The following is a 19,137-nucleotide window of genomic DNA, read 5'->3' as shown; positions in this document are numbered from 1 at the left end:
ATTTCAGTGGTCTAAAAATAATCCTTCTCTTTTGTTACTGGCTCCCTCTCCCCACCCTCCTTCTTATAAAAACCTTCGCCTACGAGCATCTTTCGGGTTTCTAGGTGGGGAGCTTCTGGATCATGAATCAATTAATAAAGCCAATTAGATCTTCAAATTTACTCAGCTGAATTTTGTTTTTTAACAGTCCCTAGACCCCAGGATGGAGGAAAGACTTTATCCAGAAGTGTGATTTCTACCTTCCTACAGATTCCGCATTAACTGTCTTCTACGAGGTGCAGGTAAGCCCAGATTCAGACACTTAGGGTGCCCCAACATGTGACAAGCGTCCTTCACTGCCAGGGAGAAGACAGCAGGGCAGTGTTCACAGCCTCCGTAACCAGAAGACTCTACAAGGCCGGGCATTTTCCTGCCAGGGCCTGCTTTAGTGTCCCCCAAGGAGATGGAAAAAACCAAGTGGAAAAGTTTCAGTTTATACAATGTAAAATGCAAGGAGCCACATCCAAGTGGTAAAACTCCTCTGGTCAGGTCACTCCTTCAAGTAGACAAACACAGACAGCCACATCTGAGCAAGTGCTGAGGCGGTGGATGAGTTCTGAGGAGGTCAGGTGTTTGAACAGACACAGCCAGGGTGTGTGTGTGTGTGTGTGTGTAAGAGAGACAGAGAGACAGAGACACACAGAGAGACAGAGACAGATAGAGACAGAGACAGAGACAGAGAGAGAACCCGCAGAGACAGAGACAGAGACAGAGACAGAGACAGAACTAGCTCGTTGGGTAGAGGACAGGGTAACTGACTTGTGAGATGGTAACGTTTATTTATTCACTTCTTTTTTCATCAAATATTTACCAGGTGCCTACTTTGGATGTGCCAGTTACCCTTAATAGATACTAGAAAGAGTTGGCAGCCATAATCACAGTCATCAGGGAATTTACAGCCTATGGGGGCAATTAAATAGATGATCAGAGCAAAGCGTGGTAAACAGAAGGGACCCAGAATCAGACAGTGTATGGAAATGCACAGAGGTGGCAGCTATAAATAGCAACAGATACACAAATCAATGCAGGTCTACTCCAGCCTTAGCCTCCAAGGAAACATTCCTAGACCCAACTCAAGACGTGTCATACCTTGGGGTGTCCTTCCTCACAGCTCCCCAGTTCTAGTCTCGCAGGGGGTGAGGGATATAAATCTAAAACTGCAGGACTTCCAGGGAAAAAATAAAGAATCTGGTACTTGGGGCAGCGGTATGATACAAGGCAGAGTGTAGACTTTAGATCCGAACCGGCTTGATTTCAAATATTAGCTCTGTCACATTTTATTAGGTTGAATCATAGGAAAGTACAGGTATGACACCATTTTTTACAGTTTCACATAGTTCACATAGTTCAATGTAGTTCGTCTTCTGTAGTATAGAGGCAAATTCTTAACCTAAGTTCTAGTTCCTTCAAGTGCTAATAACCACCTTTCAGGGATATATTGAAAATTTAAATGAGAAGCGGTAAAGAAAATATCTGACATATAGTAGGTGTTCAATAAACATTTGTTTCTCCAAAGGCTAGGTAAGATGCATGAGTCATAAGAAGGAGAGAGAGAGCTATTTCTGGTCAACACTGAGCTGAGAAACCCAACAAAAGACAGAGTAAAATGAGGCATCTTCGGATTTTGATGGGGAGGCCGTGCGTGTGGTGGGGCAGGAGGTCTGGGGGGCTATCTGTACCTACTGCTCGATTTTGCCGTGAGCCTAAAACTACTCTAAAGAATAAAGTCTATTAAAAATATGGGGGAAATGCGGTGTTTGGGGATTGTTTAATTTAGACTCTGAGCTCAGAGGTGCCCACACCCCACACTGCCTCGGTTCTCACGTGGCTCTCTGACTTTGACCGTTCTCGGTGCGTCTCGAGCTCTGCCTTCCCTAGGGTCTGCTAAAGTCTTGGTGGCGTCCCAGAGGGCTTTGTTGACCCGGCCCACGTGAGCTGGCAAGTGCGACGCCGTCCACATAAATACCGATGATCTCAGCGCTCCTCTCCCGGTCCCCAGGACATTCCTCAGCAGGACGGGTCCCTCACTTGGCTGGAGCCTCTGGGTCCACAAATAGGTCTGGCTGGGCTTAATTTAGCAAAGTGCAGGCCTCCTATGAAAGCTGGGGTGAGGCTGGAGCCCCAGGCTCTGGGCACCTGGTGTGGAGACAGGAGCCCAGCCCCCCAGAAGGGGCGGGAAGGGCTGCTCTGAATGATCTCTGCCCCTCTGCTGTTTAGGAAGTGGCACTCAGGGGAGCCATCCCGCGTTTTCCTTGACTTCTCTTTGGGTGACAGGTATAGAACCGGGAATGGAGTGAGAACTTACTTGGAAGTGAAAGAGTAGAAAAACGATATGATTTTTTCTACAGATAAACTGGCGCACGGGAAATTTATGTCCGACTAAATATTTTTAAATTATCTGTGGCATCTCATGTGGTCTGACATCTATCCGACATTATTCAGCTCACCTCCTTTGTTCGATCTCGTCTCCAAAAAAGATAAAGCCACTGACTGGTGTCCTACCAAGTCCAGGATCGTTTTTCCTACATGGAGGCCTCCACCCCAGCCTGGAACCTAAGTCGCTCCTCCCTTGGAAGCCTCGTTGTGTCTTGGAGCCAGGTCCTATGATCAAGCAAATCTTCTGAAGCTGTACCTTTGCTTGGGACCAAAGACACCTCCTAAGACTCTACACCTACGCTGCCCAGGACGACAGCCACCAGGCACATGGAGCTATTTAACTCTCGAATGTGACCAGTCCAAACTGAGGACTTTGAGACTAAGTACACCCTGGGTTGCGAAGGCTAACCATGACAAAGGAATATAAAATCTTAATTTTTTAATATCGATTTCATGTCAAAATAACATGTTAAATATATTATTAACATTAATTTCACATATTTCTCTTTACTTTTAATGTGGCTACTAGAAATGTTTAAGTTTCTTCTGTGGCTTGCATTATATCTCTATTGGGCAGCACTGCTCTGTATATTAGGAAAAAGACGTACTAGCTTTAAGTACATCATGGGAAGACATGCTCTGACCTGTGTCACAGTTTATCCTGCGGTATAAGAGAAGCTTTAGGAGTTTTATGGGGTTATGGCATTCATCAACGAACAAAATGCAGACGTGACTCCGGCTAATTATAAGTGAAGCAAAACCATAAAGAGCGGTGATAACATACAAGACACTGAGCAGGGGGCAGGTCACAGTACAACCTAGACTGTAAGTGCCAGGAGGGCCGCGACGTCCCTCCAATTTCTCATTGTGTCCCCATGGCTAGCACAGTGCCCACACTTAGATGGTTATATCTTTATCAAATGAATGAGTGCTGTTCAAAATAAAAACACAGCCCACTCTTGAGCCTCACTGTCCAGAATGTCCTCTTGTTAAACTGTTCCCTTTCTCCATTTGTTTGCTTCCTACTTCTGCCAACTGTTCTCTTGGAGAGAATGTTCAGTTCCAGGAAGAGTTGGAGGCTCCCCTGGAGAGTTCCAAAGCACAGCTTCTGGGCCTCTCACGTGGAAGAGATAGAAAAGGGTGGAAAGGTGGTCCCCTCTTCCAGCTTTTCTGTACAGATGAGGCTCACTTGCAACTTCTTGAGTGTTTGCGATCAATCAACACACATTTTTTGAGTTTTTATTATAGGCTCAGCAATGTTGGAGATTATGTTGAAGGCTACAGAGGAATTCTGAGATCAATCCACTCCACAAAGGCTTTATAATCTAAAAGGAGGGATAAGAAATGTATACGGTGAAAAGATCATTGTCAGCCAGGGGTTAAAGAACATGTGCCAAATAACGTCTCTGAAGTGTCACTGTTGGAAGAACTCAGAGAGTGAAAGATGACTTCAGGCAGCAGCGACGAGGAAAGGCCCACCTGAGCAGGTGGGATCCGAGTTGGACTCTGAAACTCGAGTAGGGTTTGGACAAGCAGAGAGAAAGGATACAGGTGTTCCAGGTGGGGACCAGGATGTGTCAGCTGGTATTAGCTCACATGAAGGAAAGTGACTCACTCTAGGAACATGTTTGAAAACATATAATGGGAGAATAAAGCTTGCTTTCCACCATTGAGACTATCGAAACTCGAAGAAAATGCCGACAGCCTCCTCCTGCTCATGTATCTGTCTTTCCACTCGTGACCATGTATCAACCGGCCATGGTCCCATCTAAAGCCAAACCTTCCCCTTATGCGTTAGGTCCCATTCTCTCTACCTCTCAAGAATAACATCCAGAACGCCTTCCCTTCTCTCCTCCTCAATATTTCACTTTCTGCTGAAAAATTTTGTTGGTATACAAACATGCTATTATTCATCTATCTTTTTAAAACTCTTCTGTAAACCCCTTACTAGTTACTGTCCCTTTCCCTTGCTCTCCTTTGCAACAAAACTCAACGCCATCTGTCACACTCATTGACTCCAATTCTTCTCCCCTCATTTTTTGCTAAACCTACTGCAGTCAGGCTTTTCCTCCATCGGTCCACCCGAACTACCCTGATCAATATCACTGATGACATTCCATGCGTCACATCCAAAGGCCAGACCTGGTCATCATCACACTGATCAATATCACTGATGACATTCCATGCGTCACATCCAAAGGCCAGCCCTGGTCATCATCACACTCCTTGCGCCATCAGCAGGTTCCGAAGGCTGAGCCCTCCCAGTACACACTTTCTCCACTCGTCTTCCACGACGCTAGACTCTTGGTTTCCTCTCACGTCACCGGTTGCACCTTTTCTAGTTCCTTTGCTGGTTCGTCCTCCTTCCCCAAACTATCAACGTTAGAGTGACTCAGGGCTAAGCCTCTGGTCCTTTTCTCTCCCTCCCAGTAGGTCTTATACAGTCCCAATGCTTTAAACGCCGTTTATATGCTGACAACTCCCAAATTTGTATTTCCAGCCCAACCTTTTATCCAAAACATCATATATATATATATATACACACACACACACTCAGCTTCTTCCTTGAGATCGCCACTGGTCCAAATGTCCAACAAATGTCCAACAAATACCTCAAACACAGAATGTCCAAGACTGAACTCCCGCCCTCTACCCGCAGACCTGCCCTATATACCTAGCCTTCTGTCCCTGTTTCAATTAGGACAACTCTACCCTTCCAACTGCTCAGGCCCAAATCCTAGGACCTCCCTTGATTTCTTTCTTTCTCTCACATTTCACATCCAATTCATTAGCAATAGCTTCCCCCGCCTTCTCCCCAAGTCCACTGCTGTTACCTTCCTCTGATCACTGTCGTCTCTCGTGCAGTCACTGCAGTGGCTCCCTCACAGCCCTCTGGCTTCTACCCTGTCCTCCTACAGCCTATTCTCAATACCATAACCACAGAGATCTTTTCAATAGTCAGATAGGGCTGTCATTGTTACATCTCTCCTCGCTCAAGTGGCTTCCCTTGTCAATCGGAGGAAAAGCCAGAGTCTTGAAAATGATCTAAAAGCACCCGTCTGATCTGCACCAGCCCCGTCACCTCCGAGGCCTCGCTCCCAGCAGCCTCGCCCTCTTTCATGCTGCCTCAGCCTCCATGGTGGTTCCTGCCTTTTCTCTGCCTGAAATGTTCTTCTCCCAGTTATCTGTTAGGCTAACTGCCTCATTTCCTTCAAGGCATGACTTAAAAATCATTTTCTACGGCATAGCCACTTTGGAAAACAGTTTGGCACTATCCTATAAGTTGAAATACATGATTATCTGACCTAACAATTCCACTATTGGGTATTTACCCAAGAGAAGTAAAATGAAGACTTATACATGAATATTCATAGCAGTTTTATTCATAATAGCCAATCACTGAACACAATCCATGTATATTCATCAACGGGAGACTGAATAAACAAATTGCATTATATTAATATAATGGAATACTATTCAGCAATAAAAAGGAATGGACTACTGACACAAACAACATAGATGAACCTCAAATCAAATGCTAAGTGAAAGAAACCAGACACGTTCTGCCAACAATTCGAGGGCGCTCAGAAGCAGGTTACTCCGCAGTCAAGTCTACGGGATGAGAACTCAGCCTGGCCAATGCCTCGTCATAGCCTAGTAAAACCCTCAGCGGTGCCTGGGCTGCTGGCTCACATAAACTACGACATAATAAACACGTATGTGTGTTTTTAAAATCACTTTCAAAATGTGGCCTCCACTGACCATTACTTAATACTGCAACCTGCCCTCTGCTCTGTTTTTGACCCTCTTACCCTGTTCCATGTTTTTCTTTTTATTCCCAAGGAGACATATCACTTTCTAATAGTCTACATATTTATTTACTTACCCATTTTTATTTTATTTCATTTTATTTCATTTTATTTCATTTTATTTCATTTTATTTCATTTTATTTCATTTTATTATTTCATTTTATTTCATTTTATTTCATTTTATTTCATTTTATTTATTTATTTATTTATTTATTTATTTATAATGTTTATCACTCACTGTCTGTCTTCTCATGCTAGAATGTAAATTCCGTGAGGATAGGAACGCTTATCTGCTTTGTTCATCAGTATATATTCCAGCCACTTCCCATAGCATCTGGAACATGGTAGGTGCTCAAAAGATATTTCCAAATGAATGAGGCCTAATGCTTGTGTTTAAACCGGGATCAAACGATTCTCATTCTCAGCAGAGACAGGACATAGCTAATGACGATCTGACACATACTGAGACTTCAAGCACCTAAAATTTACTGTTAGGTCACCCCTGAGTTTGTTCTCCTTCAAATTAAGAATCTCAACTTCATCACCCTTTTCTCACAAGCCTCATTTTCTAATTTTTATTTTGTTTTGGATATTTTCCAATTTCCTCTGTATTTCTGGAGTTCTATACCAGACTCAGCCCAGGTCTGACAGGACGGCGTCCGACGGTAAGGACAGCTTGCTTTCTATTCCACGAGGCCCTCTGTACCAGTTTCACAAGTAAAAATGAGGTCGACGCCTCCTTTTGCGGCAGACGCGACAGCGAAGCGATGCCACCTCTTCCTGCCACGATCTCGTGAAAGCTGCTATGAACGTAGATACGGGTTTTACCAGAGTTCTTTCTTTTCTCTTTACTCAGAACTTAATACGGAGTTATTCACTAAATAAAAAAAAACAAAACATCATTTGCATTTGAAAGAGGGACTAACTTCGAATTCTAAAGAACGTGGGCCAAGGCCTTGCTATTAACTGAAGAATCAGGCCACGTAGCCGCTGTGATACCTGGTACACTTCCTGGGGCTGTGAACGGCAAATCTGGCCCCAAGATAAACGAGGACAAGACACCAGCTTCACAGGACCACTGTGCGGCTGAGTTCAGTATGTATGAAACGCAAAGCATTTGGCATCTATTTCCCACGTGCGTGCGTGTGGGAGCCTGGGGAAAGGACAAAGGGTATGGGACGAAGGACAGAAAATGCCTAAGCGTGGGGAGAGTACTGAGCCCAGAGGCAGGAGAGAGACCTGGGTCTAGAAACTTCGGGAGAGAATAGCCTAGGAAGGATAGAGTCCGCGGCGGTGTTCCCCCTCACCAGTTAGGGTCCTCCCTCTTACATCAAGACCCCGAGGCACAAGGGACACAGCAGCAGAAACAGGAGAGGACAGACAGGAGAGAGAAATCAGGAAGCCAGCAGTCGAGGGCCAAACTGTTAGGGAGCCCGTCAGACGTGAGCGACAGGGGAACGAAGGAATAGGGGCCCAGCCCAGAGACCCCCGCCTAAAGAACACCCCAATGGCAGTAGAATTCTGGGTACACACATGCGCGCTAGGCAGAATTATATAGCAGCCAGGTGTCAATCAAAAGGACCTCACTTGCCAATCACCTAGGAACGCCTTTGGAAGCACCCGTCATGGCCCAGATGTAAGACAGACATTCCCCCGTCTGGGTCCTTTTGTGTTGGTTATTGTGGTGGTGGTTGTTACAGGGCTGTTACAGCTCTCGTCGCTAACACCATGTGCCTCCTTGGGAGGTGCTTTGTCTTTCTAAAATATACCTTTAATACATCTTTTCTAAATCTCGCTGACCTGTGATTCTTCACTGCGTGAATGAGGAAGAACCGAGGAAAAATGCTAACTACACTTCTGTGCCATTATCCCCAGCCCCTGCCATGACACCGAAGTTCAAATCGGCCCCAACGGTAACAGAATGAGGGTCGAGAAAGCCTGAAGTGGCGGTCCAGTTCTGACTGACACCACCACCCTCTCTGCCTGTGGCAATTCGGGCAAGCCCCCTTACGTGGCCCCCACATAACCGAGCTTTCCAGAGCTGAAAGAACCCTCTGCTCTCTCTCCTGGCTTTGCGGCGGCTGGAAGGGACCAGGTGCTACCGTCCTGACTCTGTGTGAGTCCTCGGAGGCTCCAAATGGTTTGGCAGCAAACTGGACTTCTCCATAGTGTGAGGGGAGTGGGAAGGGGTTGAAAAGAATAGAGACTGCTCGCCACGTCTGAGGGATCTGCTTGCTCCTCCGGGCCCCGGAGGTCCCCTACCTCCATTTGATTTCCAAGGAATCAAGAAAGACCCTAGGACCCAGGAGTTCCTGACTTTGGAGCAGAGTGATGACAGCACGCCTTGTCATCAGCTGAGTTGTGCCAGGTGGAGTGGACGAGGTTAATGTCAGTATTGAGCCTAGACTCAGCGTGACGAGAATCTGAACAGGAAGGTCTGACAGGCTGCCCGCGAGAGGGGGCGGCCCCCTACGTGGCCTCAGAGAGACGCTCTGAAACCTCTCAAGACAAAGCGATCTGTGAGGACATCCTTCCTTCTGGCCCTCAGCACTGCCAGCTCTCCTTCTGCAGCTCCGGGTCACGGCCTTCATGCTGGTGGCATCCCTCCACTTACCCAGGGGGGCATTTGGGGTGGAGGCCTCCTCCTCCAGCCCCAACGTGGGCTTCTGAAGCCCTGTGGGCATAAAGGGGCGGCTTCCTGCCCTTCACGGCAGCGGGGTTGTCTTATGTGAAGTTGGGAGATGAAAAGTTGGCATCGCAAGGCAGCTAGTGCCTGTCATTTACTCCCAACCCCCTCAAGCCAGGTTTCCCAATGACAGGACGGTAACTGCCTGCCCAGTGTGGCCTCAGGTCCGTTCTGAAGTTCCTTGGCAACCAGCCACCGACTACCACTCAGCTCTGCAGGGAACGGCACGTACCGTGAGGGAGCCCTGCGCCGGCCTCCGGCGTGGGGGCGGATTAGCTGCTCCCTTACGGTGCTGGCTGGGCTGCTTTCCAGGGTGCACAGCCCCCACTCTGTGCCTACTTTGTGTTTAACAGAACCTCATCCAGCTGGGAGGTTTGTGAAGTTGAACTTGCTTAGATCAGATGGCAAAGGCCAGAGCAGGAAGCAGAGAAAGAAGAAAAAAAAAATGTTCCTAGTGGCTTTTGGAAACATAAATAAAACTCCTGGGGAAGGAGTATATAGGCTGAGGAACTAAATATTGTCTTTTGGCACTGGGTACAGATTCCTTCTTCTGTGAATTACTCTAGTTTCTGCTGTGTATATTCGATTTTAGACCAGTAGTGCAAAGGGGAAGAAACTCTAAACTTCTGATATGCATACAAAATCCCTTGAAATTTTGTTGAAGATCCAGGAAGTCATTGCCAGTGCCCGGACAGGTAGCAGAGCCTCCGTGATCCGAGTCCCCACTTGGCCATTAATTTGCTGTGTGACCTTAGGTAAATTACTTTATTATTCAGGGCCCTAGTTTCCTTATCTTTAAAATAAAGGGTTTATTCATTAGGGAAAGCTGAGTGAATGGTATATAGGAACTCTCTATTATTTGTGTAACTTATCTATATGTCCCAAATTATTTTAAAATAAAAGGCTTTCTTAAAAAGCGAAGGGGTTATATACGGATTGTCTCCCAGATCCTCTCTACCTCCAAACTGCGATGCTACGCGCTTACTTATCTCCCTTCGGGTGAAAGTATCCAAATACATATATCAAAGCAGAACTTTGCCCGCTCCTCCTACCACACATAAGATGTTGGTTAGGCCTAGATTCTGCTTTTAGCATATGCTATACCCTAGGCAAAACCCGAGTTCTCCAAAAACACGTTAAAAACATTCCACCTATATCCACGTTGTTTCTGCAAACGCGTCAGTTCGTCAAGTAGGGAAAAGCTGTCTCTGTGGCTGTCCGCGCTTGGAGAAGCTCGGTTTGCTCCTAGCAACCAGGCTAATTATAACTCCAGCTACCTGGTAACAGCGCTAGATTTTCCCGACATTGGCTGGCAGCTTCAACGCCATCTCGGCTCCGCTGGCACCTCCTTTGCTGAGATGGCATCGGAGGAGCTGAGAGACTGGGAGAAGAGAAGTGACCGCCCAAGTTAGGGGGACAGTATCCAGAGAGACGGTTCAGAGTCACCGGACTTCGGAGCTGGGAGGGGTGCTGGTGTCGACCCGGGTGCAGCCCACTCATTTTATACATAAAGAACCAGGGGGCCAGAAAACGGGACGTGTCTTAGCCAGGAGCTGTGCCCTTGGCTTCACCTCTTGCCTTCGACCTTCCCACCCCATCCATCGCCAAATCCTACAGACAATTTACCTTCTCAATACTTCACAGATCAGTTCCCTCCTTTCTGTCCCTGCCGCCATGGGCCTCGCTTAGGCCCTCATCACCTCTTTTTAAAATTGAAAAAATTTTACTTTTTAGCTTTTTAAAAAGTAATAAGGCAGTTATAGGTTCAGCCTCCTCTGTAGTAACATTCCCCGCCCGGGTGGCACAGGGTGGCGATCGCCACACCTGCCCTGACACATCACTGTCACCCGAAGTCCGTAGTTGACATCAGGCTTCGCCCTCGGCGTTGTACGTTCTACAGGTTTGAACAGGTGTGTAATGCCATGCACCCACCGTTACAATATCGCACGGAGTAGTTCCGCTGTCCTAAACATTTTTTATGCTCTGCCTCTTCATCTCTCCCTCCCTGCCCACCCAGCCACGACTGATCTTTTTACTGTCTCCATAGTTGGTTTGGCCCGTCTGTCCCCCTGCCTTCCAGCCTTGTCTTCCTTGAGGCCCTCTTCCCCACCCCCCAGAAGGATCTAGGCGTTCCCTGCTGTTTGAAGTTCATCAGCAGCTCATCATCCTCAGGATAAAGCCCACAAGTCTTTAAAATGGCACAAAGCCTCATTCTTTGTGCCTACTACTTAAATTCATCGACATAAAAACACTTCAGTTCTCCACATCTTGCCTCCAGGCTCTTGTTGGAACCATTACTATATAATATTTATCCTTTTGTGACTGGTTTATTCTACTTAGCACAATGTCCTCAAAGTTCCTCCATGTTATAATGTCAGAATTTTCCTCCTTTTTAAGGCTGAATGACATTCCGTTCCATGGGCATCCCGCGTTTTGTTTACCTATTCCTCTATCAATGGACACTCAGGTGCTTCTACCCTTTGGCTGTTGTGAACGACGCTGCTCTGAACGTGGGTGTGTAAACATCCGTTGGAGTCTCTGCTTTCAGTTCTTCTGGGTACATACTCAGAGGTGGACTTGCTGGATCATAGAGTAATTCTACGTTTAACTTTTTGAGGAATCGCCACGCCATTTTCACGGCGGCTACACCGTTTTCCATTCCCAACTAGCTACACACAGAAGGTTTCCAGTTTCTCCACATCCTGGCCAACACAGGCTCTTGTGTTGTTTGTTTGTTTTGTTTTGTTTTATAATAGCCATCCGAGTAGGTGTGAAGTTGAAATTTTTTCTTTTTAACCAAGAACACAAATATTGGTTACAACGATTTCATGAATGGAGTCTCCCTACTTTCTGTCTACTTGCACTCCCCGGAAGAAGAGCAAACGGACAAGCATGCCTTCGCGGACCCCGGAGAGGCGAGAATAAGGAGTGAGCAGACACGCTGTGTACAGACAAGGACACACCAAGCTTCGAGAGAGCTGTTTTAAAATAGCTCGGCCAAAGTAGTTCTTCTCTCGCTCTCTCTTTTTACCTATATTTCTCCCTTTTCTATTATACACATTATAAAGTCCATGTAAGTAAAACATAAGGGGAAAAAAATCGTAGCAGCTACCTAAGCGAGGTATCCGACTGTGAAAAGAAAACAGAGTCAGCTCTGTTCAATATAAGAAGAGAACCATTCACTCTGCGACAGCAACCACGAGCAGCACTTTAGACGGTAATCTGAGAGGTGCATACTCTCTGCATGTGACTCCAGGTATGCAGGATACTAAGGATCCTTTACATTTATTTCAGATCTAACACGTTAAATGTGTTTATATATGGAAGAAGGGCAGGGCAGGAGGAGTTCCTGTCTCCATTTTAGGAAACTAAGGCTCAAGGAAGTTATGGACAAAGTTTTTCGACTGAGTCCAAAACATGCATCCCTACCTTTGATATCCCTCAAAGCTACTCAACTTTCAGTCATCGTCTTCCATTGGTTCAAGTCGAGTGCTGAAATCAGATAGCCTGATGGGGTTCATTGGGACTTCACTGAACTTTTGGGTGCTGAGCACAGTACGGCTGCATGTATGTGGTTAGTCATCATATTACCTAAAGCCTAAAGAAATCAGGCTAGAACTAAAAAATATCAGTCAGTGGGCCAAAAAGAAATTTAACAAAGAGTAGATCTTGAAAATACTCATCACGAGAAAAAAAAAAAAACGTTTTGTGACTACTTGGGGTGGTAGATGTGGTAATCATTTTATAATGTATACATATAAATCGATTCATGATGTTGTACACCTGGAACTAATATAATGTTGTATGTCAATTATATCTCAATTGATAAAAGAGATATGTCTCAAAAAATAAACTAATTAAATAAGCTGAATTTAGAACCAGTCCAAGGACATCACAAAGTATTAAACCAAGATAATAAAAAATTTTGAATTATAACCAATCACAGTCATGATAATAATGTTCATGGAAGCAAAGGACTTTGCACCATTACTAAAACATTTTACTTAAAAAAAAAAGAATTTAACAAACGTAGCCTTTCTTATTCTCTTTGAAGGAGCAATTTTATAGTTGAAAGTGACAGTAAGTTTGCTGCAATAGGGAAACTTGGATTATATTGTGTTATTTACACATAGGCAAATTAAAATGAAGACTGAGACATATTGGAAAAATGGCCCCAAATCCATGAATGAGGAAAAAGAAACTGATTTAGAGGGGGAAAAAAAAAAGTCCAGATCAAATACGCCCAGTAATTGGACTTACCTGGATAATTTTGTCATCTCTCGATTTGTCACAATAAGGGCAAATATTTCTTAAGGACTTACTATATGATAGTTGTTATATTGATTTCAACTAATTGGCTCATTTAATCCTCTCCCAGACCCTATAAGATAGGTGCCATTACAACATCCAGAGAAATTCAGCTCAGAGAAATTATAGTATTTGTCCAAGTTAACACAGGTAGCAAGTGATCAAACCAAGACTCTATCTCAGGTCTGTCTGGCTCATAACTCTTAGACAGTATGCCTAGTGACAGCAGAATAGTAGGAATGATAAAAACTTGGTAGGCAAGTACAGTCAGGAGGCTGTTTATCATGACTTCAAAAACCTAGCTGCATAAACATGCTATGTATAAACTTCAAAGTTTGCTCAGCAAAAATATCATTCAATCTCAAAGATGAGAACCCACAGCTCAGAGAAGTAAGGCAGTTTAAAGTTCAAAAAAACAATAGAACACAACTCTTTCAACTCCTAGCTAGAGGCCAAATCCACGTTAGCTTTCTAGCATCAATTATGTCATATTTAAACAGTGACTCTAGCTGGTCCAGGATGATGACATTCAATTTCTCCTGACGCTTTCATTATTGGATCTGGCCCCGTCAGATTTTAAATTCCATTCTCAGAATGGAAACTTAAATCTTTTTTTAAAGCACCTTGGTTAATAATAAACTCACACGAGTTCACAAGTAAGTAGTCATCATGAGGCAAAACACGGTTTTGTGCGCTGTTTGGGGACTGGGTGTTTACTACACGGCGGTGGATTGCATAAATTCCAGGAACGAACATATTTCTAGTGGCGGTGCACTCAGCTATAATGAGAAGAGGCAGGAGCAGATAATCAACGGCAATGAAATCAGCCAAGTTGCCACCCAGAAATTATTTACCAGAGCAGCTGCAGTCCAGAAATGCAAACGAGCCACTCTCTCTGGGAGTGGGACATACTCAGCTGTGGACCACGCATGGCACCTTCTCACTCTGCTCCAGAATCAGGAGCTATCTCCGCTGCAATGGTCTTCCCTTGCCTTGCTTTCTTTATGTGTTCAAAATTGTCTCCCCAAAAAACTGAACCTACAATTAATATTTGCTACCAAGAGGGGGCAGTGGTACCTAGTCAGGAATACACCCTATCTGTTTTTCTGAGTTTGTTTGTTGTTTGTTTGTTTGTTTTTAATGGTTTACAGAAATTGGAGCTTAATGGATAGCTTAAACACTCAACGGAAGAATAGCCAGTCTCACAGAGCCAATTTTTATGTATAATTTAATACTGTTTTATTAGTTCATGGCTAGCATGAGTCTCAAGATTATTTCTGAATTCTCTCAATAGCTTGGAAAAGAGAAACCTTTAACTCTTTTTTTTTATTTACTTGTGTTGAAGTTGATAGTTCTAGGTTTTTATATAATTCTCTAACTCTTGTAACTTCTCTTACAATTAATTAAAATCCTTGTAGCTTCTGTTACAACGAAGGATTATACCTATTTGAGTCTCTCAGTCCACGACGTAAAGGACTTGCCACCTGGAACCTCCCTCCAGTCCTTGTCTCTTACAGTTTTCTGTATTTCCCTCCCCTGCGGTCATCCTGGTAAAAATGCTTGATTGTCTCTCCTTGAGACAGTAAGTTTTCACTCCTAAGTACAAACATCTCAACAAAAATCTGCAGTAGCAAAAATACGTAAAATGATAAAATAATTACTATTCACAACCGACTACAGTACGTTTCCCAAATGTTGGTTTCGTTTAAGAGAATCATGCACACAGCACCCAAATTATTGCAGACTCTAACTCGGTTGGGTGTGATTTAATGTTTTCTCTATATGTAAAGAAGTCTCCTTCCAACGCTGAGAAAAAACCGAGCTAAGTTTGGTCACAGAATAAGGCTCTCAGTTCCCGCCGGACTCACCTGACTCACCAAGTGAGGTATCGGATGTCACCTTTGACATCTCGCTAACATGGCTGTTATTTAATTGTTCTAATCTTGGGGAATCATGATGTGACTTACAGGGATGAACCCGAGAGGCCCCAAGTATCCCACAATGGCGCATCGATTACTTTGAATTAAAGTTACTGCACAAGCAGCTGCTGCCAGAAGGGCACCTTGACCCTCCTTTATCTCACTGAACAGCAGGAAAAAAGGTCTCCCCTGTGAAAGGCGCCCTCCCCACACCTGGAAGTCACGCCTTATCACTGGAGTTAAGCAACCCAAAGCCGAAAATTTTGTCTAAACAAATCTTGTTGCTTCTTTTTAATGTACTAATTTGTTAATTCCTCATTAATGAAAACCCCAACCTTGCTTAGATTCCTTTTTAATGAGCGCTAACTTTCTTTGTCCTATCAATTTCTCACAAATGTACTGTTTTGTTTGTTTGTCTGTTTTTGTCGGAAAAGTATGAAAAGGTGCCTGGTTCGATCATTTCCTTGAGCCACATTTTATGATCTGAACATTATATTGTGATTCTTCCGGACACACGTATTCCATTGGTTTTTCTCCTGTCAATCCAGCCTTGTGTCAATTTTATTCTTTTATTATTAGTCTAGCCATAAGAACCACAGAAGTGGGGCAGGGTTGGGGGGGTTCTCCCGGTTCCTGACAACATAGTCATGGAAATATCTGAGGATAAGATTAAGAGGCAAACCTCTTCCTCCTTTTAAAATATAATAACTATTACTACTAGTAGGCATATAACTATTACCCCCTCATATATGCATGAAGCTGTGAAGCTTAACAAAGTCCTTTGATATGTCTTCTGATTTAATCTTTACAGCTGCTATTTATTCATATTCTCAACAAATGATTTTCAGTGCCTATGGTGCTATGTGTTAAACTTAATGCAGGCTCTACGGGCTGGAACGAGCTCAGAGAGGTTAAACTACTTGCCTAGGTCCCCTGGTTGTCCAGGGCTCCTGATGAGGTGATGTTCTAATCCCTTGTCCTTCCAACAAAACAAAATTGCCTGGTTTCTATCGCTCTCTCGTCATCACTACGTGGTGTGATAAACTAATTTCAACTCTGCTGTTAATGATTGATAATGGTTTACGTGTTCTCCTTCCCAAAGTAAGAGCATTTTAACTTCAGCCTTTAGTGTCTCCCAGATCATCGCCAAACGGGATGAGTGACATGACAGGGGGACTGAGCAAACATTTGGTGAGAAGGGAAAGGAGGGGACACAGTGGTGCGAGATCCTCAAATCATATAGCTGCCTGACTACCCTGCACTGAACACTAGGAAGACGCGGGGTCGTGTCTACTTCCTATGCGGGACTAATAGCAATAGTGGCCTAACAAAACGGCTGTCACCTCTGCACTGTGACAGCGTCCTGTGACTACCCCTCACTCCCAGCAGCTTCTGTAATCTTTTTAACCACACTTCTCCAGGACAGCAATGGTGCCTTCTCACATGCCACCTAAAGTGTTCCCTGGAGGCTGTCCCCGTAAGCCAGTGCAGAGCAGAGAGCGAAACCCATGGTTCAAGGAGTCAGTTGATTCCAGATGAAAAAAAAAACCTCTTTCCTCAAATTACCTAAGTAATTGCCCCATCCTTCTGCCTCGCTTTGGGGACAGTTAATAGGAAAAGGTACTCACTCTGCACAGTGAACAAATCCATTCACTACTTCCACCCTGAGGCAATGCAGCCACTCATCCCTGCTCCCCCTCTGCTCTCTCCCAGTTATCAGCCCTCACTTGGCAATACCCTCCTGAACCCTTAGAAGCTCCAACGAGACAGACACATCACTATTTAGCCACAGAAGCGATGAAAGGTGAGTCCCCAAACTCTTGGAAATCCAGGAAAGATGGAAAATAGGGCTATATCCTCCAAATTTAGCTGTCTATATTATTTGAATTTATCAAATAATCGTTGGGGTTTCGTAGACACCAGTTACTCGTCCGATCCGAGATATTATTTGGCAACCTGTAACGCTTCCCAGCCTTCTCGACGGGACACGGCATAAACAGTGATAATATTTGTATAGTCTTCCGTGTAAACAGCTGGAGACTTAAAATCTCTGATAAAATCAGAGGCGACCAGTTCCAGGTCACTTGGGTCACTTCGGTGCTTGTCCAGACACTAAGGGGGCTGAGAAACCAATACTGTGGTGACCCGTTAGGATGCTTAGTCCTTGTCAACCACACGGCCTGAAGTCCTCTAACCAAGGTGCTGTCTCACCTCACCCCCGGCTCAGCCAGCCCCCTCCATCTCTCTTCCCCACGCCCGCCAATCACTCGGCCCTCAGTCAAGACCGCCGTCCCTTGCCGTAACCCTCTGGGCCAGCTGCTACTCAATCAGCGTACCCTTTTCCTCCCACCGAAAATGCCTAAGATTCCGTCTGAAAAGCTTATCTGGATAATCACCTTCGAAAACGAACATGAATTTCTCAGGGAAAGTCCTCAGCCGCTGTCCCCTCTCCAAAGTATCATTCTCCGTCCCCACTGAGCTGGAGCTAGAAGGGGTCCCTCTCTGGTGGGATGTGTGACCAGGAAACAACTTGCTTCAGATTCACCTCTGGGGCTCGTTTGAAGATGCAAATTTCCAAGCTCCCCCTCCAGCTACTCAATCCGCATGGGGCGGCAAGGCGGGGGACCCTACGTCCTACCCCAGCCCCCAAGGCGATTGCTCTGCACAGTGCCACCTGGGAATTACAGGCTCTGATTTCACCCAGCTCCCTCTCTTAACAGAGAAGGAAGTGGAAAACCGGCACGGAAGGGTGAAACGCGCTTGTCCAAGGACGCTCGCGGTTAAGGTGAGCAGACCGGGCCTGGAACGCACCTCGCTCATCCGCACAGCCCGAGCCGCGACAGCGCCCCCCAGCCCGCCCCCTGCACTCACCCGCTTGTAGATGTCCTCCCGGCTGGCCTCATACTTCTGCTGCATACGCTCCTCCAGGAAGTAGATGCGCAGCTTGAGGCTGAAGTTCTCCTTCTTCAGGTCATTGAGGTGCTGGGACAGAGTGCGATATCCATTAGACATGGTGGGCACCCATGGGGAGGAGCGTGCCCGGTCACCCCTTCACCCCAGCACCGCGGCGCGGCTGCCCCGCGGCATGAAGCGCGCGGCCGGGACGCTGCGGAGGCTACGGCCACATGGCCCGGGTGGCTGGCGCGCCCTCCAGGACTCGGGACCAGGCTGGCTGCTCTGGCTGCTGCAGCGCAGCGCACTTTCCTTTTTTACCTCTGGGAGGTATTTGCGGAATTCCTGACGGAGGGACATGCGGCCTGAACTCAGACACAAGTGGTGTAACCCGACTCCCAGCCGGGGCTCCGAGCTGTCACCCTCCCAGAGCCGCCCAGGCCCAGCTGTAGACAGTTAACAGCTTCTCGAAAAAGAGCGGGGAGTGACTCCCACCCCCTCCCCCCGGAGCCTCCAGGAAATGGGGAATGGGAGTAATTCAAGGTGATTCTGGGGTTACAAAAAGAGAAGGAAACGAAGGGGGGGGGGAGGCGGTATTTAAGCTCCTGGTGGCTGATTTGCACATTAAAACCCAAAGGAGTGTGGCCAGAAGCAAGAAATAAGGTCTCTATAGAGATCACCTGTACACGAATGGCCCGCGGAATGGTGATGTCCCCGTTCTGTCAGGTGCGAATCTTAAAGAGAGGTCCCTGATGTCCTCTGTTGGCCCAGAGGCTCACCCCTCATCAGTTCCTTCCCAGTTTTCCTCACCAGACTTAACCATCCCTGAGGTGCTTAGATAAATAGCCTTTATTACCATGAGCCTCCTCCCTAAACAGCAGAGCCACCCACAGGAAGAGCTAGTCTTCTAGTTCAGTGGAGTCTTTGCACAAGCTCACAGAAAGGCAGGGTCCAGGGTCCTCCTCACCAGGGGTGAGGGAGAGAGAGAGTGGGAGGGGGCGCAGGCGGCAGCCTGGAGCCCAGAGATTTCGGCCAGCCACTGGTTCTTAACTCGGGCACCTGCCAAGCGGAGCCAGGCACTCATCACCAGATCCTGCTCGCAAAGCG

At 46.0% G+C, this 19,137-nt stretch overlaps 1 protein-coding gene across 1 annotated transcript in view; it reads right to left on the bottom strand.

Annotated features, from left to right (window-relative positions):
* Window positions 1-18,429, bottom strand: part of LOC102892869 (myomegalin) — a 108,095-nt gene extending 89,666 nt beyond the window's left edge. The window contains exon 1 of the mRNA XM_025052244.1: window positions 18,010-18,429. Coding sequence (XP_024908012.1) covers window positions 18,010-18,150 — 141 coding nt within the window. The 5' untranslated portion in view covers window positions 18,151-18,429. The remainder of the gene's footprint in view (window positions 1-18,009) is intronic.
* Window positions 18,430-19,137: the final 708 nt, after the last annotated feature.

The sequence above is a fragment of the Pteropus alecto genome, unplaced genomic scaffold (genome assembly GCF_000325575.1).
Source record: "Pteropus alecto unplaced genomic scaffold, ASM32557v1 scaffold106, whole genome shotgun sequence".
NCBI lineage: Eukaryota > Metazoa > Chordata > Mammalia > Chiroptera > Pteropodidae > Pteropus > Pteropus alecto.
This window is presented reverse-complemented; position numbering and strand designations above follow the sequence as displayed.